The 26101-nt window shown below is 50.5% G+C and overlaps 1 protein-coding gene across 2 annotated transcripts in view; it reads left to right on the forward strand.

Moving 5' to 3' along the window:
• Positions 1 to 17524: 17524 nt before the first annotated feature.
• The window catches only part of LOC119957968 (galectin-9B-like), a 43050-nt gene continuing 34473 nt past the window's right edge, over positions 17525 to 26101 (forward strand). The window contains exons 1-2 of one of the 2 annotated variants that reach the window (XM_038786210.1): positions 17525 to 17715; positions 22665 to 22753. In XM_038786210.1, the coding sequence (XP_038642138.1) occupies positions 17686 to 17715; positions 22665 to 22753 (119 nt within the window). In that variant the 5' untranslated portion in view covers positions 17525 to 17685. The remainder of the gene's footprint in view (positions 17716 to 22664; positions 22754 to 26101) is intronic. The other variant, XM_038786211.1, reaches the window with a different exon arrangement.

Below are 26101 nucleotides of genomic sequence, written 5' to 3' on the forward strand. Positions count from 1 at the left end.
AGGTAGCAGGGCGGCACAATAGTTGGCACTGCTGCTTTCACACCGCCAGGAACCCGGCTTTGGGTGACTGTGTGGAGTTTCCATGTTCTCGCCGTGTCTGCGTAGGTTTCCTCCGGGTGCTCCGGTTTCCTCCCGCAGTCCAAAGATATGCAGGTTAGGGTGAGGGATTGGGCCTGTGTAAAGTGTTCTTTCAGGGGGTCAGTGCAGACTCCCTGGGCTGAATGGCCTCCTTTTGCACAGTAGAGATTCTATGGTTCTATTGTTAAGGAATCTTGTGTTGTGCCTTAACCACGATGTGTCTTTAACCCGTATACAATGGACAAACGACCACAAGTTTATTTGGTACAATAATACACTTTATTTCACACACACTTTAGTTAATATTCTTTTTTTTAAAATTTAAATTATTTTTTCCAATTAAGGGGCAATTTAGTGTGGCCAATCCACCTACTCTGCACATCTTTGGGTTGTGGGTGCGAAACCCACGCAAACACAGGGAGAATGTGCAAACTCCACACGGACAGTGACCCAGAGCCGTGATCGAACCTGGGACCTCAGCGCCGTGAAGCATCTGTGTAACCACTAGGCCACCGTGCTGCCCTCACAATAGTTAATACAGTATTAATCAATCACACACACATGCAAGTTGAACTCTAAGCTAATACACATAAGAAAGACCTTAACTTAACTTAGAGGTGACTGGCAAGTACAGAACAAATATGGCCTTATCTGATATCCGTTGTCTGGTAGTGCTGGAAGAACGTTGCTGGTCGTTGACGTGTTAATCACACCGAGATAACACAGCTGCAACTGAATGCAGCTATAACTGAAATAGACTCCAGACCTTGAACTTAGTTCAATTTGATTTATTGAACCTGTCACACAGTTAGCACAGTTCTCTGTGAGCTCACTCTCTGCTAACCTAAGTGTATCTCTCTGTCTGACTGAACCAGACTGGCTCTTAGCCACGTGCTGTATGCGTTACGTGATATGAACACCGGACTCACTCTGTAGATGTCCCCAGTGGAAAGAGGCGGAGTGTGAGTGCCTTGTGCCTTTTATAGTGGGAAACCACCCCCAAGTGTTCTGCCTGCTGATTGGTTATGTCCTGTTCTCTGCGTTCATCAGCTGCCCGTCTGTATCTCACCATGTGCATGTCTGCAGTCGTCTGTGTCCTGGGCTCTGGTCCCTCTGGCGATGGCGTGGATGGTCTTCCTCTTGGCCGGTGAAAGGGTCACCGTTGGTGTTGGCTGTGGAAAGCTACAGTCCAGAGAGCGACTGGTGGGCTGCGCAGCACCTTTTATCCCTGAAAGTTAACTGATGCCACCAAGTCTGCCACTTATTGTCTACATAGAACATAGAAAAATACAGCACAGAACAGGCCCTTCGGCCCACGATGTTGTGCCTAACTTTTGTCCGAGATTAAGAACAAATTAATTAACACCCCATCATTCTACCGTAATCCATGTACCTATCCAATAGCCGCTTGAAGGTCCCCAATGTTTCAGACTCAACTACTTCCACAGGCAGTGCATTCCATGCCCCCACTACTCTCTGGGTAAAGAACCTACCTCTGACATCCCCCCTATATCTTCCACCATTCACCTTAAATCTATGTCCCCTTGTAATGGTTTGTTCCACCAGGGGAAAAAGTCTCTGACTGTCTACTCTATCTATTCCCTGATCATCTTATAAACCTCTATCAAGTCGCCCTCATCATTCTCCGTACTAATGAGAAAAGGCCTCGCACCCTCAACCTTTCCTCGTAAGACCGACTCTCCATTCCAGGCAACATCCTGGTAAATCTCCTTTGCACCTTTTCCAAAGCTTCCACATCCTTCCTAATATGAGGCGACCAGAACTGCACACAGTACTCCAAATGTGGCCTGACCAAGGTTTTGTACAGCTGCATCATTACCTCACGGCTCTTAAATTCAATCCCTCTGCTTATGAACGCTAGCACACCATAGGCCTTCTTCACAGCTCTATCCAAGATCTCTCTGCTCCTCTACATTGCCAAGAACCCGACCGTTAATCCTGTATTCCGCATTCATATTTGTCCTTCCAAAATGGACAACCTCACACTTTTCAGGGTTAAACTCCATCTGCCATTTCTCAGCCCAGCTCTGCATCCTATCTATGTCTCTTTGCAACCGACAACAGCCCTCTTCACTATCCACAGCACCACCAATCTTCGTATTGTCTGCAAATTTACTGACCCACCCTTCAACTCCCTTATCCAAGTCATTAATGAAAATCACAAACAGCAGAGGACCCAGAACTGATCCCTGCGGTACGCCACAGGTAACTGGGCTCCAGGCTGAATAATTGCCAACCACCATCACTCTCTGACTTCTATTGGTTAGCCAGTTCGTTATTCAACTGGCCAAATTTCCCACTATCCCATGCCTCCTTACTTTCTGCATAAGCCTACCATGGGGAACCTTATCAAATGCCTTACAAAAATCCATGTACACCACATCCACTGCTTTACCTTGATCCACATGCTTGGTCACCTCCTCAAAGAATTCAATAAGACTTGTGAGGCAAGATCTACCCCCCACAAATCCGTGCTGACTATCCCTAATCAAGCAGCGTCTTTCCAGATGCTCAGAAATCCTATCCCTCAGTACCCTTTCCATTTCTTTCCCTACCACTGAAGTAGGACTACCTGGCCTATAATTCCCAGGGATATCCCTATTCCCTTTTCTGAACAGGGGCATGACATTCGCCACTCTCCAATCCCCTGTTACCACCCCTGTTGACAGTGAGGACGAAAAGATCATTGCCAACGGCTCTGCAATTTCATCTCTTACTTCCCATAGAATCCTTGGATATATCCCGTCAGTCCCGGGGGACTTGTCTATCCTCAAGTTTTTCAAAATGCCCAACACATCTTCCTTCCTAACAAGTATCTCCTCAAGCTTACCAGTCTGTTTCACACTGTCTTCTCTAACAATATGGCCCCTCTCATTCGTAAATACTGAAGAAAAGTACTCGTTCAAGACCTCTCCTATCTCTTCAGGCTCAATGCACAATCTCCAGCTACTGTCCTTGATCGGACCCACCCTTGCTCTCGTCATTCTCATATTTCTCACATATGTGTAAAAGGCATTGGGGCTTCCCTGGATCCTACCCACCAAAGATTTTTCATGCCCTCTCTTAGCTTTCCTAATCAGCGCCGGCCCTAGGGTTGCTGGCGCCCCGGGCAAGCTGAACTTCAGCGCCCTTCGGGGGGGGGGGGGGGGGGGGGGGGGCCGAGGGGGGGCGGGGCCGAGGGGGGGGCGGGTCGGGCCGAGGCGGCGGGGGGGCGGGGGCGGGTCGGGCCGAGGCGGCGGGGGGGTGGGGCCGAGGGGTGGGTGGGGCCGAGGGGCAGGCGGGGCCGAGGAGCGGACCGCCCTGGGGAGGGCGGCCACCGCGCATGCGCTGGTTGGCACCGGCCCAACTGCGCATGCGCGGGACCCGAGTCTCTGGCGCCCCCTAGCACATGGCGCCCCGGGCGACTGCCCGAGTTGCCGGTACCTTGGTCCGGCCCTGCTCCTAATCCCTTTCTTCAGTTCCCTCCTGGCTATCTTGTATCCCTCCAGAGCCCTGTCTGAACCTTGTTTCCTCAGCCTTACATAAGTATCCTTCTTCCTCTTAACAAGACATTCAACCTCTCTTGTCAACCATGGTTCCCTCACTCGACCATCTCTTCCCTGCCTGACAGGGACATACATATCAAGGACACGTAGTATCTGTTCCTTGAACAAGTTCCACATTTCAATTGTGTCCTTCCCTTTGTCCCGGGATAACCTTTCCATGGCCTTTTCCATGCTACTTTTGCAAAGTCTGGGCTGCAGCCTTTTGTGTATCTACAAGCTGCAGCCTGTCTGTACCTGACTTTGACCATTTCTCCCAGCGCCCTTTGCAGGCGACCATTTTAGATGGCCACATATCCCTCCTCTTGATCCTGAACGCAAAGGGTGGTGGATCACAGACTCGAACCAATACCTGCCCAGCATCCCCAGTCACCTGTCGGTCAAGTAAGGTCCTAACACCAGCACACAGTTACACCGTACATATTACATAAAGGTAAATAAAATAAAACATCATACAGAGGTAGTCAAGAAGGCATACGGCATGCTTGCCTTCATTGGCCAGGGCATTGAGTATAAAAATTGGCAAGTCATGTTGCAGCTGTATAGAACCTTAGTTAGGCCACACTTGGAGTATAGTGTTCAATTCTGGTCGCCACACTACCAGAAGGACGTGGAGCTGTTCCTGTGCTGTACTCTTCTTTGTTCGAATTAACACAGTCACATAAATGACCAATGTCCTTATCAAATCCAAACAGGTAAACTAAACAAAGGTAACAGTTACAAGCAAAAATAAAGAAAATGTCATTAATAATTTACAAATAGGTAAAACAAATACAAATACAGAGTTCCAGCAAAATTTGTTACCGAGTGCAAAAACAAGCATGAGTCCCAGGGGATCTTCTAATTTGGTTATATCAAAGGGGCCTGTGTCGCAAACATGCGTCCCAAGTCCGGACGTCTGGTTATCTTAGCTTTCCACCTAGGGAATTGGTGGCCATATATGGCATGAACTGAGATACTAAGAGAATAAGGATTGATAACTAAAAATGGTACGAACTGCAAAACTAAGAGAATTGATTGGCTGTATGTAAATAAGAATGCAAACTAATTCTGCTTTGAAAGTGTAAGCCACAGCTCAGAGAGAACGTGTGCTGGCAAGCTGCAGAATCTCAGACCTTTCTCCCAGAGCTCTGTGAACAGTTAATTGCTTCTTTTGCTCACGTTAAGGTCTCTTTGTGAAATATTTTCACCCAACACTTTGTTGATTGAATTTAGGGTCTGTTTAACCTGGCGGGTCAGGAGTCTGCGTTTATTGTCCAAATCAAGGGGGTTAATTGTCAAGACTCCTGCCCCATAAGCTGTGGCTGCGACATATAACAGTCCCCTCTTTACCCTGTCCTGCTTCTCACCTATCGCTACCTTGTGTCCTAGTAGCCTGCAGGTCAAGTGCAGCTATAATCGTTTCAGTTGGGGAGAGCACCACTCTGGTAGTTGGGTCCCAGCTATATCTATCCACCACACAGGTGCCAATTCGTGGTGGATTTTGTCGTATAGGATTTTCCCTGTGCGTTTTAGTACTAATCCATTTTGTGGTCCAGGGGTGGCTTCAGGGCAAATGGATTGGGGTGTGTTTGGGGTTGGCTTTGCTCCTGTACTGATATCGTACAGGGCGAAGTTGCCCTCTATGAGTGTCCCAGGGCATCTTTGCCCAAGTTCCAATCCTTTCTCGGGGCTATTAGCTAAACATCCAATTTCGGGACACCCGTTGTTTGAAAATCCCCACCAGTCCCCTTTCACTGTGACATTCATGTAACATTCAGGTGAGGTCCCGTTGGGCTTTTCGTATATGACCCTTTGATTATTACCCGAACATAATACTTTTATTGGGATTGGATTGGATTGGATTTGTTTATTGTCACGTGTACCGAGGTACAGTGAAAAGTTTTTTTTCTGCAAGCAGCTCAACAGATCATTAAGTACATGGGCAGCACGGTAGCACAAGTGGATAGCACTGTGGCTTCACAGCGCCAGGGTCCCAGGTTCGATTCCCCGCTGGGTCACTGTCTGTGCGGAGTTTGCACGTTCTCCCCGTGACTGCGTGGGTTTCCTCCGGGTGCTCCGGTTTCCTCCCACAGTCCAAAGACTTGCAGGTTCAAAGGGTTCACACAACAGAGAGTCTGTCTGTGACTCTAGCTTGGTTTGATATTCTGTCTTGGCATCTCGGATGGCTTTGCGGAGGTCGTACCTGGATTTCTTTTATAGGTCAGGGTTGTCTGCCTTGAACACCTCAGATGTATCCAAAGCACACCATCCTCACATTCCATAATACCATAAGACCATAAGACATAGCAGCAGAATTCGGCCAATCGGCCCATCAAGTCTGTTCCGCCATTCAATCATGCCTGATATTTTTCTTATCCCCATTCTCCTGCCTTCTCCCCATAACCCCTGATCCCCTTATTAATCAAGAACCTATCTATCTCTGTCTGAAAGACACTCAGTGGGAGCGGCACGTGGCACAGTGGTTCGCACTGGGACTACGGCGCTGAGGACCTGGGTTCGATCCCAGCCCTGGGTCCCTGTTAGGGATGCATGAGTGCCAGACACACCACGCAATATAGTGTGCCGGTCTGTGATGGGTGTGAATGCCAGAGATGAGGGCAGATATAGAACTCTTCCCCTCTGTGCCCATCGCCTGATATTCCATAGGTCTGCCAGTGGGAACCGTTCTCTTGGCCTTCTGGGACATGACCAACCTCGTCATCTCGCCTTCCAGTGAGGCACTCTGCTCTTCCTGGTCCGGGGAGGCGTTTTCTAGGTCCCGTACCGTTGCCTCCTGGGTCCCCAGCCTCCGCTCCACTTTGTCCATTGCCTCCTTTGGGGGGGGGCAGTGTTCAGTTCCTGGCTGCCATGCAGGTCTCCCTGTTCAGAGGTGGCGGTTTTCCTCTCCCTGGTCTTACAGCCTCTGCGGCCTAATTGCTGGCTCGCAGCATCCTTGTTGATAGAGCAGTCGATGTGGGGTTAATCTGGGGAACTTTATGCACTTTTGGTGCCTATTTGGCGAGGTTGAAAGGTCTAGTAGAGTCTAATATGAAGTTGCTAGGAGAGAGTCACCAACGTGCGATTGCTCAGCTCATTGTCGCCAACCGAAATCGGATCTTGCCTGTTTCTTGTGTACAGGACACACCTGGACAATTTTCCACATTGCTGGGTAGATGCCAGTGTTGTAGCTGTACTGGAACAGCTTGGCTAGGGGTGCAGCAAGTTCTGGAACACAAGCCTTCAGTACTATTGCCGGGATATTGTCAGGGCCCATAGCCTGTGCCGTATCCAGTGCCTTCAATTTCTTTTTTTTTCCAATGTTTTTTAAAAATTTAGAGTACCCAATTAATTTTTTCCAATTAAGGGGCAATTTAGCATGCCCAATCCACCTATCCTGCACATCTTTGGGTTGTGGGGGCGAAACCCACGTAGACACGGGGAGAATGTGCAAACTCCACACGGATAGTGACCCAGAGCCTGGATCGAACCTGGGACCTGGGTGTCGTGAGGCAACAGGGCTAACCCACTGCGCCACCGTGCTGCCCTACCCTCTTCAGTTTTTTGATGTCACGCAGAGTGAATCGTATTGGCTGAAGACTGACATCTGTGATGCTGGAACCTCTGGAGGAGACCGAGATGGACCATCCACTCGATACTTCTGGCTGGATTGTTGCGAATGCCTCAGGCTTGTCTATTGCACAGATGTGCTGGGCTCCTCCATCATTGGGGATGGGGATATTTGTGGAGCCTCCTCCTCCAGTGAGTTATTTAATTGTCCACCACCATTCACGGTTGAATATGGCAGGACTGCAGGACTTAGATCTGATGTGTTTGTTGTGGAACCGCTTAGCTCTAATATAGGTGGGAAATATACAATAAATGGCAGAACCCTTCAGAGTGTTGACGGGCAGAGGGATCTGGGTGTACAGGTCCACAGGTCATTGAAAGTGGCAATGCAGGTGGAGAAGGTGGTCAAGAAGGCAGACGGCATACTTGCCTTCATCGGCCAGGACATTGAGTATAAAAATTGGCAAGTCATGCTGCACCTGTATAGAACCTTAGTTAGGCCACACTTGGAATGTAGTGTTCAATTCTGATAGCCACACTTACCAGAAGGATGTGGAGGCTTTGGAGAGGCTGCAGAAGAGATTTCCCAGGATGTTGCCTGGTATGGAGGGCGTTAGCTATGAGGAGAGGTTGGATAAACTCGATTTGTTCTCGCTGGAACGACAGAGGTTGAAGGGCGACCTGATAGAAGTCTGCAAGATTATGAGGGGCATGGACAGAGTGGATAGTCAGAAGCTTTTTCCCAGGGTGGAAGAGTCAGTTACTAGGGGACATAGGTTTAAGGCACGAAGGGCAAAGTTCAACGGAGATGTGCGAGGGAAGTTTTTAACACAGAGGGTAGTGGGTGCCTGGAACTCGCTGCAGGAGGAGGTATTGGAAGCAGATACGATAGTGACATTTTAGGGGCGTCTTGACAAATACATGAATAGGATGGGAATAGAGGGATACGGACCCCGGAAGTGTGGAAGGTTTTAGTTTAGACGGGCAGCATGGTCGGCACAGCCAAAGGGCCTGTTCTTGTGCTGTACTTTTCTTAGCTCTGTCTATTACTTGCTGCTTATGCTGTTTGGCGCACAAGTAGTCCTGTATTGTAGCTTCACTAGGTTGAACCTCATTTTTCTGTCTGCCGGGTGTTGGTCCTGGCATGCTCTCCTGCACTCTTCATTTCTCTTTTCATTTGGAATAGATTTGGACAACTTTAAGTCTTCATCCGCTAGTGATGGCAAAGATGTTTTGATTGGTGGGTGGAGATTTTCTGGGAATGGGTGGGCCGTATTTAGTTATTCTATTTATTCAAAGGTTTATTTATTCAAAATCAACTTTCATTGTGGCCAAGTGCTGAACTGAGGTACGTTTTACAAACAGTCATTTTTCAAAGTGAAATATAAAAATACAAAATATACAGAAAAAGAGAATAAAGTAACATATTCGCCATTCGATTGGGACTCACGGTGCAAGGGACCCGGGTTATCACAGCCGTCTCACAGTGCCAGGGACCCAGTTTAGCACTGCTGTCTCACGGTGCCAGGGACCCGGGTTATCACAGCCGTCTCACAGTGCCAGGGACCCAGGTTAACACTGCTGACTCACAGTGCGAGGGACCTGGGTTAACACTGCTGCCTCCCAGAGCCAGGGACCTGGGTTAACACTGCTATTACTTTGTCCATTGCCTCCTTTGGGGGGGCCAGTGTTCAGTTCCTGGCTGCCATGCAGGTCTCCCTGTTCAGAGGTGGCGGTTTTCCTCTCCCTGGTCTTACAGCCTCTGCGGCCTAATTGCTGGCTCGCAGCATCCTTGTTGATAGAGCAGTCGATGTGGGGTTAATCTGGGGAACTTTATGCACTTTTGGTGCCTATTTGGCGAGGTTGAAAGGTCTAGTAGAGTCTAATATGAAGTTGCTAGGAGAGAGTCACCAACGTGCGATTGCTCAGCTCATTGTCGCCAACCGAAATCGGATCTTGCCTGTTTCTTGTGTACAGGACACACCTGGACAATTTTCCACATTGCTGGGTAGATGCCAGTGTTGTAGCTGTACTGGAACAGCTTGGCTAGGGGGTGCGGCAGGTTCTGGAGCACAAGCCTTCAGTATTATTGCCGGGATATTGTCAGGGCCCATAGCCTGTGCCGTATCCAGTGCCTTCTGTTTCTTTTTTTTTCCAATGTTTTAAAAAAATTTAGAGTACCCAATTAATTTTTTCCAATTAAGGGGCAATTTAGCATGCCCAATCCACCTATCCTGCACATCTTTGGGTTGTGGGGGCAAAACCCACGTAGACACGGGGAGAATGTGCAAACTCCACACGGATAGTGACCCAGAGCCAGGATCGAACCTGGGACCTGGGTGCCGTGAGGCAACAGGGCTAACCCTGTTGCCACCATGCTGCCCTACCCTCTTCAGTTTTTTGATGTTACGCAGAGTGAATCGTATTGGCTGAAGACTGACATCTGTGATGCTGGAACCTCTGGAGGAGACCGAGATGGACCATCCACTCGATACTTCTGGCTGGATTGTTGCGAATGCCTCAGGCTTGTCTTTTGCACAGATGTGCTGGGCTCCTCCATCATTGGGGATGGGGATATTTGTGGAGCCTCCTCCTCCAGTGAGTTATTTAATTGTCCACCACCATTCACGGTTGAATGTGGCAGGACTGCAGGGCTTAGATCTGATGTGTTTGTTGTGGAACCGCTTAGCTCTAATATAGGTGGGAAATATACAATAAATGGCAGAACCCTTCAGAGTGTTGACGGGCAGAGGGATCTGGGTGTACAGGTCCACAGGTCATTGAAAGTGGCAATGCAGGTGGAGAAGGTAGTCAAGAAGGCAGACGGCATGCTTGCCTTCATCGGCCAGGACATTGAGTATAAAAATTGGCAAGTCATGTTGCAGCTGTATAGATCCTTCGTTCGGCCACACTTGGAATGTAGTGTTCAATTCTGGTCGCCACACTACCAGAAGGATGTGGAGGCTTTGGAGAGGGCACAGAAGAGGTTTATCAGGATGTTGCCTGGCATGGAGGGCGTTAGCTATGAGGAGAGGTTGGATAAACTCGATTTGTTCTCGCTGGAACGACAGAGGTTGAAGGGCGACCTGATAGAAGTCTGCAAGACTATGAGGGGCATGGACAGAGTGGATAGTCAGAAGCTTTTTCCCAAGGTGGAAGAGTCAGTTACTAGGGGACATAGGTTTAAGGCACGAAGGGCAAAGTTCAACGGAGATGTGCGAGGGAAGTTTTTAACACAGAGGGTAGTGGGTGCCTGGAACTCGCTGCAGGAGGAGGTATTGGAAGCAGGGACGATAGTGACATTTTAGGGCGTCTTGACAAATACATGAATAGGATGGGAATAGAGGGATACGGACCCCGGAAGTGTGGAAGATTTTAGTTTAGACGGGCAGCATGGTCGGCACAGCCAAAGGGCCTGTTCTTGTGCTGTACTTTTCTTAGCTCTGTCGATTACTTGCTGCTTATGCTGTTTGGCGCACAAGTAGTCCTGTATTGTAGCTTCACTAGGTTGAACCTCATTTTTCTGTCTGCCGGGTGTTGGTCCTGGCATGCTCTCCTGCACTCTTCATTTCTCTTTTCATTTGGAATAGATTTGGACAACTTTAAGTCTTCATCCGCTAGTGATGGCAAAGATGCTTCGGTTGGTGGGTGGAGATTTTCTGGGAATGGGTGGGCCGTATTTAGTTATTCTATTTATTCAAAGGTTTATTTATTCAAAATCAACTTTCATTGTGGCCAAGTGCTGAACTGAGGTACGTTTTACAAACAGTCATTTTTCAAAGTGAAATATAAAAATACAAAATATACAGAAAAAGAGAATAAAGTAACATATTCGCCATTCGATTGGGACTCACGGTGCAAGGGACCCGGGTTATCACAGCCGTCTCACAGTGCCAGGGACCCAGTTTAGCACTGCTGTCTCACGGTGCCAGGGACCCGGGTTATCACAGCCGTCTCACAGTGCCAGGGACCCAGTTTAGCACTGCTGTCTCACAGTGCCAGGGACACGGGTGATCACAGCCGTCTCACAGTGCCAGGGTCCTGGGTTAACACTGCTGCCTCCCAGAGCCAGGGACCTGGGTTAACACTGCTATCTCACAGTGCCAGGGACCCGGGTTAACACTGCTGACTCACAGTGCGATAGACCTGGGTTAACACTGCTGCCTCCCAGAGCCAGGGACCTGGGTTAACACTGCTATCTCACAGTGCCAGGGACCTGGGTTAACACTACTGTCAAAGAGTGCCAGGGACCTGGGTTACCACTGCTGTCTCACAGTTCCAGGAATCTGGGTTAACACTGCTGTCTCACAGTGCCAGGGGCCCAGTTAGCACTGCTGCCTCACAGTGCCAGGGCCCCGGGTTATCACTGCTGTCTCAAAGTGCCAGGGACACGGGTGATCACAGCCGTCTCACAGTGCCAGGGTCCTGGGTTAACACTGCTGCCTCCCAGAGCCAGGGACCTGGGTTAACACTGCTGACTCACAGTGCGAGGGACCTGGGTTAACACTGCTGTCTCACAGTGCCAGGGACCCGGGTTAGCACTGCTGTCAAACAGTGCCAGGGACCCGGGTTAACACTGCTGTCTCACAGTGCCAGGGATCTGGGTTAACACTGCTGTCTCACAGTGCCAGGGACCCGGGTTAACACTGCTGACTCACAGTTCCATGAATCTGGGATAACAATGCTGACTCACAGTGTGAGAGACCTGGGTTAACACTGCTGTCTCACAGTGCCAGGGACCCAGGTTAGCACTGTTGCCTCACAGTGCCAGGGTCCTGGGTTACCACTGCTGACTCACAGTGCCAGGGACTCGGGTTAACACTGCTGCCTCACAGTGCCAGGGATCTGGGTTAACACTGCTGTCTCACAGTGCCAGGGACCCGGGTTAACACTGCTGTCTCACAGTGCCAGGGACCCGGGTTAACACTGCTGACTCACAGTGCCAGGGACCCAGGTTAACACTGCTGTCTCACAGTGCCAGGGACCCGGGTTAGCACTGCTGTCTCACAGTGCCAGGAATCTGGGTTAACACTGCTGTCTCACAGTGCCAGGGATCCGGGTTAACACTGCTGACTCACAGTTCCATGAATCTGGGATAACAATGCTGACTCACAGTGCGAGAGACCTGGGTTAACACTGCTGTCTCACAGTGCCAGGGACTCGGGTTAACACTGCTGCCTCACAGTGCCAGGGACCTGGGTTACCACTGCTGACTCACAGTGCCAGGGACCCGGGTTAACACTGCTGTCTCACAGTGCCAGGGACCCAGGTTAACACTGCTGACTCATAGTGCCAGGGACACAGGTTAACACTGCTGTCTCACAGTGCCAGGGACCCAGGTTAACACTGCTGACTCATAGTGCCAGGGACCCAGGTTAACACTGCTGACTCACAGTGCCAGGGACCCGGGTTAACACTGCTGTCTCACAGTGCCAGGGACCCGGGTTAACACTGCTGCCTCACAGTGCCAGGGACCCGGGTTAACACTGCTGTTTCACAGTGCCAGGGAGTCGGGTTAACACTGCTGCCTCACAGTGCCAGGGACCTGGGTTACCACTGCTGCCTCACAGTGCCAGGGACCCGGGTTAACACTGCTGTCTCACAGTGCCAGGGACCCAGGTTAACACTGCTGACTCATAGTGCCAGGGACCCAGGTTAACACTGCTGACTCACAGTGCCAGGGACCCGGGTTAACACTGCTGTCTCACAGTGCCAGGGACCCGGGTTAACACTGCTGCCTCACAGCGCCAGGGACCCGGGTTAACACTGCTGTCCCACAGTGCCAGTGACCCAGGTTAGCACTGCTGCCTCACAGCACCAGGGACTCGGGTTAGCACTGCTGCCTCACAGTACCAGGGACCTGGGTTAACACTGCTGCCTCACAGTGCCAGGGACCCGGGTTAACACTGCTGCCTCACAGTGCCAGGGACCCGGGTTGACACTGCTGCCTCACAGTGCCAGGGACTCGGGTTAGCACTGCTGCCTCACAGTGCCAGGGACCCGGGTTAGCAGTGCTGTTTCACAGTGCCAGGGACCAGGGTTAACACTGCTGCCTTACAGTGCCAGGGACCCGGGTTAGCACTGCTGTCTCACAGTGCCAGGAATCTGGGTTAACACTGCTGTCTCACAGTGCCAGGGATCCGGGTTAACACTGCTGACTCACAGTTCCATGAATCTGGGATAACAATGCTGACTCACAGTGCGAGAGACCTGGGTTAACACTGCTGTCTCACAGTGCCAGGGACTCGGGTTAACACTGCTGCCTCACAGTGCCAGGGACCTGGGTTACCACTGATGACTCACAGTGCCAGGGACCCGGGTTAACACTGCTGTCTCACAGTGCCAGGGACCCAGGTTAACACTGCTGACTCATAGTGCCAGGGACACAGGTTAACACTGCTGTCTCACAGTGCCAGGGACCCAGGTTAACACTGCTGACTCATAGTGCCAGGGACCCAGGTTAACACTGCTGACTCACAGTGCCAGGGACCCGGGTTAACACTGCTGTCTCACAGTGCCAGGGACCCGGGTTAACACTGCTGCCTCACAGTGCCAGGGACCCGGGTTAACACTGCTGTTTCACAGTGCCAGGGAGTCGGGTTAACACTGCTGCCTCACAGTGCCAGGGACCTGGGTTACCACTGCTGCCTCACAGTGCCAGGGACCCGGGTTAACACTGCTGTCTCACAGTGCCAGGGACCCAGGTTAACACTGCTGACTCATAGTGCCAGGGACCCAGGTTAACACTGCTGACTCACAGTGCCAGGGACCCGGGTTAACACTGCTGTCTCACAGTGCCAGGGACCCGGGTTAACACTGCTGCCTCACAGCGCCAGGGACCCGGGTTAACACTGCTGTCCCACAGTGCCAGTGACCCAGGTTAGCACTGCTGCCTCACAGCACCAGGGACTCGGGTTAGCACTGCTGCCTCACAGTACCAGGGACCTGGGTTAACACTGCTGCCTCACAGTGCCAGGGACCCGGGTTAACACTGCTGCCTCACAGTGCCAGGGACCCGGGTTGACACTGCTGCCTCACAGTGCCAGGGACTCGGGTTAGCACTGCTGCCTCACAGTGCCAGGGACCCGGGTTAGCAGTGCTGTTTCACAGTGCCAGGGACCAGGGTTAACACTGCTGCCTTACAGTGCCAGGGACCCGGGTTAACACTGCTGTCTCACAGTGCCAGGGACCAGGGTTAACACTGCTGCCTTACAGTGCCAGGGACCCGGGTTAACACTGCTGCCTCACAGTGCCAGGGACCCGGGTTAACACTGCTGCCTCACAGTGCCAGGGACCCGGGTTAACACTGCTGCCTCACAGTGCCAGGGACCCGGGTTAGCACTGCTGTTTCCCAGTGCCAGGGACCCGGGTTAACACTGCTGCCTTACAGTGCCAGGGACCCGGGTTAACACTGCTGTCTCACAATGCCAGGGACCCGGGTTAACACTGCTGTATCACAGTGCCAGGGACCCAGGTTAGCACTGCTGTATCACAGTGCCAGGGACCCAGGTTAACACTGCTGTATCACAGTGCCAGGGACCCAGGTTAACACTGCTGTATCACAGTGCCAGGGACCCAGGTTAGCACTGCTGTATCACAGTGCCAGGGACCCAGGTTAACACTGCTGTATCACAGTGCCAGGGACCCAGGTTAGCACTGCTGTATCACAGTGCCAGGGACCCAGGTTAACACTGCTGTCTCACAATGCCAGGGACCCGGGTTAACACTGCTGTCTCGCAGCTCCTGGCCCTCGGATGACTGTCTTTGTGCAGTTTGCACTTTCTGCCCGTGTCCGCGTGGGTTTCGTCCGGGTGCTCCGGTTTCCTCCCACAGTGTAAAGATGTGTAGGTTAGGAGGGGGAACAGGGATATGGTGGGTATGTGGGCCTAGGCGGGGTGCTCTTTCAGAGGGTTGGTGCATTCTTGATGGGCTGAATGGCAATTAGGACCATATATTTCCTACAGTGCAGAAGGAGGCCGTGGGTTCATGGCCAGTTTAGCTCAGTTGGTTGAACAGCTAGTTTGTGATGCAGAGCGAGGCCAGCAGCGCTGGTTCAATTCCTGTAATGGCTGAGGCTATTCAACCTTGCCCCTCGCCTCAGTTTAAACTGCCACCAGTCATCTGTGCCCCTCAAAGCCTCTGGTCATCAGGGACTGTGGCGACTTAACCTTGGGTGGAGGATTCTCAGTCCCACCAAAGACTAATTCCCATTGTGGGCAGTCCCACATGTAGTTTTTACCTCACCACTTTCCTTAGAATTCCCCCTGTACCAACAAGGGTCGGTTTATTCTAGATGGTGAGCAGGGATTCTCACTCCCTGACTCCTATGCAGACTTTGGCGGGTGCTATTCAGGTCAAACTAGTATTTCAAGTTATCCCCCCCCGGTATAACCTGTATCTTCGTAGAATAATTTTATTTACTTCCCACGGGTCCAGCTTGCCAAGTGAAGTAAAGTAAACTTTTTAAAGAAAATAATAATAACCACTCTTTCAGGTTATCAATTTGAACTTAACTTTATTTTCAAGTTAAAAGAGAATAACTACTTTTACAGAAAGGTAAAAAGATCTTTTCTTGTTCGGACCAGTTGCAGACTTTCAAGTCTCTCTTTGACAATCAGTTTTCTTTAACTTTTGGTCTTCTGTTCGCTTCTCTGGGCTGCTCGGTCTGTCGATGTTGCTTGTCCCATCACCGAGCAAGATTGTTCCTCTCTGCTCATTTTGCCCAATTTTTATAGCAATTTGGGGACCCTTAACCTCTGCACCTGGCACCCTTCAGACTGCCTGCTTGACAGTTTGAAAGCTAAGTTTTATCGGTTTAGAAGTGTGGAGCTACTTTAACCGCGACAGTGCAGCTTCATCCTCACCAGCTCGCCATTCCTGACTGTAACTTTCTCGCTTTGCTTGACATGTAATTAATATGTCTGAGTCTTAGCACTTTTTTGGATTTATGTCTTTTTTAATGAGTTTTCTCAGATTCGACCCGGGTCGTCTTTGGGTTAAGCTAATGGCATGTTAGGGTTATCCCCTCTGACTCTAACTTTATCTGCCTTGTTCATCTTCTAAAAGGTTTTAACTTGAAAATGATATAAGCTATAGTGTGAGCTTGTCACCTTTTAATTTTCTTAATTTGTAAATCAGTTGTTTCACTTTATTACCGGTATCAGCAACTTTTCACACTCAACAGTTGTTCCTTATCTCACACTTTAGATTCTGGCTGCCTTTCTTAATTGTTCAATAAAATCCATTGCTTAAAGATTTGTGAAATACTGTTTCCTTTCATATAACTTTTAAGACTTTAAGTCAATCAAAGGACTTTTCTAATTTGTAGATTATAATGAAGCTCCTGTCTGTTTTCTTCCCTGTCTGTGAAATTGTCTGTTTTCAAAACAGGTTGCTGCTGTTAACCCCTTATGGCACTTCTCCCTTTGATTCATAAAGCCTCAGGCACTCTCAGGGTTACTTTCATGTTTCAAATGTCATATTCTTCCGGGTTTTCACAACACACGCCGTCGGGAAATCCCTGGGCGCAACGAAGTATCCCGACAGTGCAGAAGGGGGCCATTCAGCCCATTGAGCCTGCACTGGTTATTGCTCCGATAAAGCACCCTACCTCGACCCAATCCCTGACTCCTGGCCCCGTAACCCCACCTAATTTATGGGCAATTTAGCGTGGCCAATTCACCTAACCTGCACATCTTTGGACTGTGAGAGGAATCCGAAGCACCCGGAGGAAACCCACGCAGACACGGGGAGAATGTAGAAGTCCCACAAAGTCACCCGACGCCGGAATTGAACCCGGGTTCCTGGCGCTGTGAGGCAGTAGTGCCACTCGTGGCCGCCCGGGTCCAGGCCCTTTCCTCTATTGAGCAGAAACGGAAAGATTCCGACATGCCAATGAGATCAAGGGCTGTGTGGGGGGTAGTTGGAGAAAATGTTGCAGAGTTAGACAATCAGCCCTGATCAGTTTGAATGGTGGAAAAGGCTTGACGGGCCGAATGGCCTTCTTTCCCCATTCCTCACAGTTTTATTCAGTTGTTTTGAGGTCTATCCCAATGATCCCGTTCCCATTGAAATACTTTGATAAAATAACACGAATGTATTTGCATTTCCGGCGCCACATTCCGGCGCCTGTTCCCGTACCAGCCTCCCCGAACAGGCGCCGGAATGTGGCTACTAGGAGCTTTTCACAGTAACTTCATTTGAAGCCTCCTCGTGACAATAAGCGATTTCCATTTCATTTGAACAGGAAACCAATTACATTAAAACAAAGTTGTTTTGCTGTTTCTCCTGATGGCAGGAAACCCGATTGACGACGTCTCTGAGCAGAAATGAAACTAAAGCAGAGTTTCGTTTCTGTGTGTAGGTGGAGTCAGCTCCGGATGATCTGGGTTGGCCCTGGGGTGAGATAGCGGAGCTGATCCATTTCACAGTGAAACTCACATCTGTGGATCGTGTTCGAGGTTTGAGAGCTCGGATACAACAGCCGGAGTGAAAGATGGTGGAACAACTGCCCATTTATAACCCGGTAGGTACCCCCTTTTCAACCCCCAGTGCTGCCTCTCTCTAACCCAGTGTGTCCCCCTCTCCCAGTCTCGGGAGCTGCCTCTCAGACCAAGCGCTGAAATAACAAGACTCCGCAGATGTCGTCAATGTTGCATTAAATTCGAGGAATGGCAGATGGAGAGGAAGCGTGCGAGGGAGAAAGGAAGAGTGAGAGAGCCTTGAGGAGTGTGGGAGAATGTGAGGAATCTTTGAAGTGTAAGGGAGACTGGAGGGTGAGGGAGGGTGGGAGGATTGAGTGGGATTTGGAGGAGTGAGGGAGACTGGAGGGTGAGGGAGGGTGGGAGGAGTGAGTGTGATTTGGAGGGGTGAGGGAGACTGGAGGGTGAGGGAGGGTGGGAGGAGTGAGTGTGATTTGGAGGGGTGAGGGAGAATGGAGGAGTGAGAGAGCCTTGAGGAGTGAGGGAGACTGGAGGAGTGAGTGAGATTTGGAGGGGTGAGGGAGAATGTGAGGGAGATTGGAGGGTAAGGTAGGGTGGGAGGAGTGAAGGAGATTTGGAGGGGTGAAGGAGAGTGGGAGGGGGAATGGATGATGCGTTGGCTCTGATGCGTTGAAACTGGACCTTATAGAGACTGAACTTTGCAGCAGCCTATTAATCATAATGATATGTTCACGCACGTTTCACCCCAAATTCTCTAACTCCTCCTTTAACTGACCCGTAACTCTGAGGAGCTACTTCCACAACCAGGAAATCCACCCTGCGCCATTGGCACAGACATCGTCATGCTGCCCTGTGGTTACGGAAAAATAAAGCTGTTGTAATATTTCCCTGGAAAGTTGGGTCGGCGCCAGCTTCAGTTTGAGGAGCTGGAGGCTCAAGCAGATGTAGAGCAAATTGACAGAAGAATTTGCCCAAATTGAAAAACTAAATCTAAATTGATTTAGATCCTCAATTTCACAGACACTAATTAGGCAGAATTCTTGTTATTCTTTCAAAGTCTTTGAGTATTTTACAGAGATGTGCGGGGTTTATTAAACCTGCTGCCCCCAATTTAACTTAACACACGTTTAAAAAAACATTTAAAAAGTTATTTCCCTGTTTTTTGCAATCGGATAGATATATGAGCGGCACAGTGGTTAGCACTGCTGCCTCACAGCGCCTGGGAGACTGGTTTGATTCCAACCTCAGGTGGCTGTCTGTGTGGAGTCTGCACCTTCTCCCCGTGTCCGCGTGGGTTTCCTCCGGGTGCTCCGGTTTCCTCCCACAGTCCAAAGATGTGCAGGTTAGGTGGATTGGCTGTAATAAATTGCCCTTAGGGTCCAAATTGCCCATAGTGTTGGGTGGGGTTACTGGGTTATGGGGATAGGGTGGAGGTATGGGCTTGGGTAGGGTGCTCTTTCCAAGAACCGGTGCAGACTCGATGGGCCGAATGGCCTCCTGCTGCACTGTAAATTCTATGAAAATGAACCCACACGCACTCTGTGTTGGTAAGCAATATGGGTTCCAGCTAGTGTGCAGACACACTGGGGTCTTCTTTTAGGGAAGTGTACTGGACGTGTACATCAAGTACGTCTGTGGTCCTCTCAAATTGAGTTCAGAGAGCCCCATACACGGTCAGTCCTGTGCGTCTCAAACCAGATTGATAAATGTGGGACTTACCCAGTAAGTTTGATGTTCATCAGTGCTGTGAGGTCGACAGTCAGAAACTTCACTCTTTAGCTCTTGTAACAATTTTTATATGTTGCTAATGGAACTCTGAATGCTGATCTAGTAGTATAGGGCGGCACAATAGCACAGTGGTTAGCACTGTTGCTTCACAGCTCTAGGGTCCCAGGTTCGATTCCCGGCTTGGGTCTCTCTCCGTGTGGAGTCTGTACGTTCTCCCCTGTGCCTGCGTGGGTTTCCTCCGGGTGCTCCGGTTTCCTCCCACAGTCCAAAGATGTGCAGGTTAAGTTACGAGCGATAGGGCTGGGTGGGGGGAGTGAACCTTGGTCGGGTGTTCTTTCGGAGGGTCGGTGCAGACCCGATGGGCTGAATGGTCTCCTTCTGCACTGTCGGGATTCTATTATACCCTTATTCAGAACCTACCGATCGAGGATGCGAAACGATTGAGTCATTGCTGTCTGTTTAAAAATCTGACAACTATACCTGTTCCATTAGGGGCAGCATGGTAGCATTGTGGAAAGCACAATCGCTTAACAGCTCCAGGGTCCCAGGTTCGATTCCTGGCTTGGATCACTGTCTGTGCGGAGTCTGCACCTTCTCCCCGTGTCCGCGTGGGTTTCCTCCGGGTGCTCCGGTTTCCTCCCACAGTCCAAATATGTGCAGGTTAGGTGGATCGGCCATGTTAAACTGTCCCTTAGGGTCCAAAGATGTGCAGGTTCGGTGGGGTTCCGGGGGATAGGGTGGGGGTGTGGCCAAAGTTGGGTGCTCTTCGGCCTGATGGGCCGAATGGTCTCCTTCCACACTGTCGGAATTCTATGATAATTTCCTGAAAAATAGCCCAAACTGACTGAGTATAAGGAAATCCACATTCAAGTTCCCAAGACTGTGGAGGCACTGTGTTAAATGAATGTTAATACCTGAAACTGAATTACACCTTCCAACCCTACGACCACTACCATCTAGAAAGCCAGTTGAACTCGCCGTGACAACCAGGAGATATGGGTAGCTTTGCAGACGGGAGTTGTTTCTGATGAACTAGGGGAGTTAGCAAAGAGGGAATGTCACTGGGACTAATAATCGAAAGGTCGAATGCTTTGGTGGAGACACAGGTTGAAATCTCACCATGTTAGTGAGCTAAAGGAATTCAAATTCAATCAATAAAACAAAATCTGGAATTGAAAACTCTCATCAATTGTCTTCAAACCCCCTTTTGGTTCACAAACGCCCCTTCAGGGAAGGAAATCTGCCGTCCTTACCCGGTCTGGCCTACATGTGACTCCAGACCCACAGCGACGTGGTTGACATTTAACCTCCCCTCTGAAGTGACCCAGCGAGACACTCGGTCACTTATTTCTCGTGCTATATTATCCCAATCTTTTTGGTCCTCTTGATAGAGGTAGGTATGGGGGGAGTGGTGGCGGTGGGGGGGGGGGGGGGGGGGGGAATCTTTTAATTGCTGAAGTTCAGAAAAATTACACCTGAATGCGGGCCTCTGTGGTCATATGCTTCATCAATGTAATATTGAAAGTGCATCATTTATTTTTGCCAAAGAAGGGTTGGGAGTGTTAATTCAAGCCAGTTGTTGCGGTGTGAAACTAGACACTAATGCTAATGCTAATGCTAGGTTTATTGACAGAGTGCAGCATTATAGAACCATGGATTCTGTACAGTGAAGAACAAAGAACAAAGAAAAGTAGAGCACAGGAACAGGCCCTTCGGCCCTCCAAGCCTGTGCCGACCATGCTGCCTGCCTAACCTAAACCCTTTGACACTTCCTGGGTCCGTATCCCTCTGTTCCCATCTTATTCATGTATTTGTCAAGACGCCCCTTAAACGTCACTACCGTCCCTGCTTCCACCACCTCCTCCAGCAGCGGGTTCCAGGCACCCACTACCCTCTGTGTAATAAAGTTCCCGCGCACATCTCCTCCAAACTTTGCCCCTCGCACCTTAAACCCATGTCGCCTAGTAAATGACTCTTCCATCCTGGGAAAAAGCTTCTGACTATCCACTCTGACTATGTCCCTCATAATTTTGTAGACCTCTATCAGGTCGCCCCTCAACTTCCGTTGTTCCAGTGAGAACAAACCAAGTTTATCCAACTGCTCCTCATAGCTAATGCTCTCCATACCAGGCATCATCCTGGTAAACCTCTTCCCTACTCTCTCCAAAGCCTCCACATCGTTTGAGTACAAGGAGGCCATTTGGCCCATCAGGTCTCCACTGACCCTCTGAAAGAGCACCCTCCCTAGGGCAGCTCCACCCCCCCCCCCTCCACCCCCCCCTCCCCCCCCCTCCCCTCCACCCCCACCTAACCTGCACATCTTTGGACTGTGGGAGGAAACTGGAGGACCCGGAGGAAACCCACGCAGACACAGGGAGAACGTGCAAACGCCATACAGTCACTTGAGGTCGGAATTGTACCCTGGTCCCTGGCGCTGTGAGGCAGCAGTGTTAACCACTGTGCTACTGTGCTGTCCAGGTCTGCTTCCTCCCTACTACCCCTGTACCCCAGTGGTCTTTCTTTACATGTACTTTAATTAATTAACTAATTAAACAATACCATGCATATGGCTCAGTGGTTAGCACTGGGACCGCAGCGCTGAGGATCCGGGTTCGAATCCCGGCCCTGGGTCACTGTCCGTGTGGAGTTTGCACATTCTCCCCATGTCTGCTTGGGTTTCACCCCCACAAGATGTGCAGGTTAGGTGGACTGGCCACGCTAAATTGCCCCTTAATTGGAAGAAAAAAAAATTGGATACTCTAAATTTATATAAAAAAAACAATGCCATTCACTGTGCGTTTTTGCAATATAATTAACATACCAGGAACAGATCATGAACATATCATTAACAGGGAGTGTCCACCTCCCCTGGTATGTCGACATGACCAGCAGTTTCATGGGTTCACATGGTTCTCTCCACAAGCATGAACTTTCGTCAACTAAAAATCACGGCCATATTTTAAACAAAGGCTTCATTGGCAGTGGGCAAGAGGGATTATGGGAACATGGGTAAAGGGGAGCCATAGGAACTGGAGTGATTTCTGTGCCTGTGCAGAAATTCCAGGGGCTGGTTTAGCACAGTGGGCTAAACAGCTGGCTTGTAATGCAGAACAATGCCAGCAGCGCGGGTTCAATTCTCGTACCGGCCTCCCCGAACAGGCGCCGGAATGTGGCGACTAGGGGCTTTTCACAGTAACGTCATTGAAGCCTACTTGTGACAATAAGCAGTTATTAGATTAAATTCTGCAGCCCCAGAAACATGGGGCAAAATGGATCATTGAACATTTCGCTGTTTCTGTTTCAGATCATCCCTTTCACTGGGGTTATATTTGGTGGACTCCAAGATGGGAAGATGGTGATAATTCAAGGACAGGTGCCAGGACACGCCAAGAGGTAACACTAGCAGGGAAGTCAAAATCTACAAAGCTTCAGCCCCACAGACTCGCAGAGACCCTCTACCCCTTCCTTCCTGCCCATCCCTGATTTTGTCGCATCGACATCGACAGCCCAACCCGACAGCTGCTGGTTCCCGAGGGAATTGTCACCCTCTCCACGTCTCTCTCCTCGTTTAAGATACCCCGACCTCATTGCCCAAGCTTTTGGTAGGCTGTCCGGAAGGAGGGAGAAGTGCTTAGTATCTAAATCATTTCTTTTTTAATAAATTTAGAGTACCCAATTAATTTTTTCCAATTAAGGGGCAATTTAGTGTGGCCAATCCACCTATCCTGCACACCTTTGGGTTGGGGGGGGGTGAAACCCACGCAAACACAGGGAGAATGTGCAAACTCCACACGGACAGTGACCCAGGGCCGGGATTCGAACCCGTGTCCTCAGCACCGCAGTCTCAGTGCTAACCATTGCGCCACATGCCGCTCCCCTGTTAATCATTCCTGAGGCACTGTGCAGTATTTCACTGTTATCTCTGGTGTCCCCAAAGGATCAACCTTTGTCCCCTTCCTATTTTTTATTGCCATGTCCTCCGGGAACATTAGTCGAAAACGCAGTGTTCGTTTTCACATGTACTCTGCTGACACCCATCTTTACTGGGTGACCACCTCACTAGATCCCTCCACAACTTTGAAATTGTCAGACAGATTTTTAAAAATATTCAATACTATGCTGTGTGAGCAGAAACTTTCTCCAGTTAAATATTGGGAAGACCAAAGTCATTGGGCTGGAAACTGGAAGTCTTTGGAAACTGGCGGGGCGGGCAACTCCTGCGCGAAGGAGTGGCATGAACCACTCCGGCGCCAGGCTGCCCCGAAGGTGCGGAATCCTCTGCCCCTTCAGGGGCTAGGCCGGCGCTGGAGTGGTTTGCGCCCCGCTGGCTGGCGGAGAAAGGGCTTGGCGTCACTCCAACCCGCGCCGAAGGGCCTCCGCTGTCCGGCGCGAGTTGGCGCATGCGCGGGAGCGCCAGTGTGTACTGGCGCCATCCCAGCGCATGAGCGCGGCCATTGCAGACCGGTACACCAGCCGGCGTGGAGGAATAGAGTGCCCCCACGGCACAGGCCCGCCCGCGGATCGTGATTGCGGGCTAGACACCATGGGGGCACCCCCCAGGGCCAGATCCCCACCGAGGACCCTGAAGGCCGCCCGCGGAGCCAGGTTCCGCCGGCAAATACCTGTCGTAATATCCGCCGGCGGGACCTGCCAAAAACGGGCGGCCAATCGGCCCATCGCGGGCCGGAGAATCGCCCGGGGGGGGGGGCGGGGGTGCCGCTGCAAGCAGCCGCCGACTGCCGCGGCGTGATTCCCGCCCCCGCCAAATCCCCGGCGCCGGAGAATTCGGCAGCCAGCGGGGGCGGGATTAACGCCGCCCCCCCCCCGGCGATTGTCCGACCCGGCGAGGGGTCGGAGAATCCCACCCGTAATCTTCATTTCTCGTGACAAAATACATTTCCGAGTCGCCAAATTATATCATGGAATTTACAGTGCAGAAGGAGGCCATTTGGCCCATCGAGTCTGCACCGGCCTTTGGAAAGAGCACCCTACCCAAGCCCACACTTCCACCCTGTCCCCGTAACCCAGTATCCCCACCCAACCCATCCCTTTTGGAAACTAAGGGCAATTTAGCATGGCCAATTCACCGAACCCGCACATCTTTGGACTGTGGGAGGAAACCGGAGCACCTGGAGGAAACCCACGCAGACACGGGGAGAACATGTAGACTCCGCACAGAGAGTGACCCAAGCCAGGAATCGAACCTGGGACCCTAGAGCTGTGAAGCAACTGTGCTAACCATTATGCTATCGAATCTACCCCTTAGGGTCAACCGGACTGTTGACAACCTCCGCGCTATTTTTGAGCCAGAGCTCAGCTTTTGGCCACATGTCCGTCCACACGCATCGCCAAGACTTCATGTTTCCACCCTTGTGACATTGCCGGACTGTCCCTTCCTCAACGTCTGCTGATGAAACCTGCACCAAGCCTTTGCTATCTCTACATGTGACTATCCCAATGCACTCCAGGCTGCTTTCCCACATTCTAGCCTCCATGAACTTGTGTTGACCCAATCTCTGCTGCCCATTTCCTAACTAGTTCTGGATTCCGTCACGCCATTTATTGGCTCCTGATGAAACAACATGTTGGTTTGAAAGCTCTCAATCTGCCTATCAAATCCCTCCATTGCCTCACCCTCTCCCTATCTTGGTAATCTCCTCCAGCCCGACAAACCGCCAAGATATCTGTGCTGGGGGGTGGCATGGTGGCACAGTGGTTAGCACTGCTGCCTCACAGTACCAGGGTCCCAGGTTCAATTCCAACCTCGGCTCACTGTCAGTGTGGGAGGTTGCACATTCTCCCCGTGTCTGCGTAGGTTTCCTCCGGGTGCTCCAGTTTACTCCCATAGTCCAAAGACATGCCGGTTAAGTGGATTGGCTAGGGTAAAATTGTCACTTAGCGCTCAAAGTGTAGGAGGGGTTACGGGTTTACTGGAGTGGGCCTAGGTAAGGTGCTCTCTCAGAGGGTCTGTGCAGGCCTGATGGGCCGAATGGCCTCTTTCTGCACTGTCAGGATTCTATGATTCCTTCAATTCTGAATTCCTGGGCATCTCAAGTGGTTCCACCATTGGCAGACGTGCCCTCCACTCCCAAGGTCCAAAGCTGTGGAATTTTTCCCGAAACCTGCCCATCTCTCAACCTCTCTCCTCCACGAATAAACTCCTGGAAACCTAAAGTTTGTAACCATCTGCCCTGACGTATGGTTTGCTATCAAATTTGGCTTCGGGAAGCTCCCCTGACGGATTTTGTGACATTTTAGCATAGCAAAGGAGTTCGATATGTTGCTGTTGCTGATGGCATTGTACACTAACCCAACACTAAGACAATCGTTGCAACAGGAAACTGTTATCCAGAAACCCCAGGGGTATTGTGAAATTTTTTGTGCAGAAAGCTTGTCGCCTGTTGGGGGTTTTTTTTATTTGATTTGTTTGCAGCTTGATGGAGCAATCTAGCAACATGTCTGTATGTGGACATCACATACTTTACCAGTGAAAGCTCGCCACTTCCTCCTCCTCAAAGTGCTCGGTCCAACCAAATTATCCACTGTGAAATTGTACTGTCGCTTAGCTACAGAGGATTCAGATCTGAGTGAGAGGAAATACCAGCGGAGATGAAAAATAGGAATGGAATGTAGTATTTCCTGATGATAATTCCAAAGGCTTTTGTGGACGATGCAAACATTCCCGTGGGAAGAGCCGAGGTTAAGCTGCTCTGGGATCTGTTACCCAACGCGTTAACATCT

The sequence above is a fragment of the Scyliorhinus canicula genome, chromosome 27, assembly GCF_902713615.1.
Source record: "Scyliorhinus canicula chromosome 27, sScyCan1.1, whole genome shotgun sequence".
Taxonomy (NCBI): domain Eukaryota; kingdom Metazoa; phylum Chordata; class Chondrichthyes; order Carcharhiniformes; family Scyliorhinidae; genus Scyliorhinus; species Scyliorhinus canicula.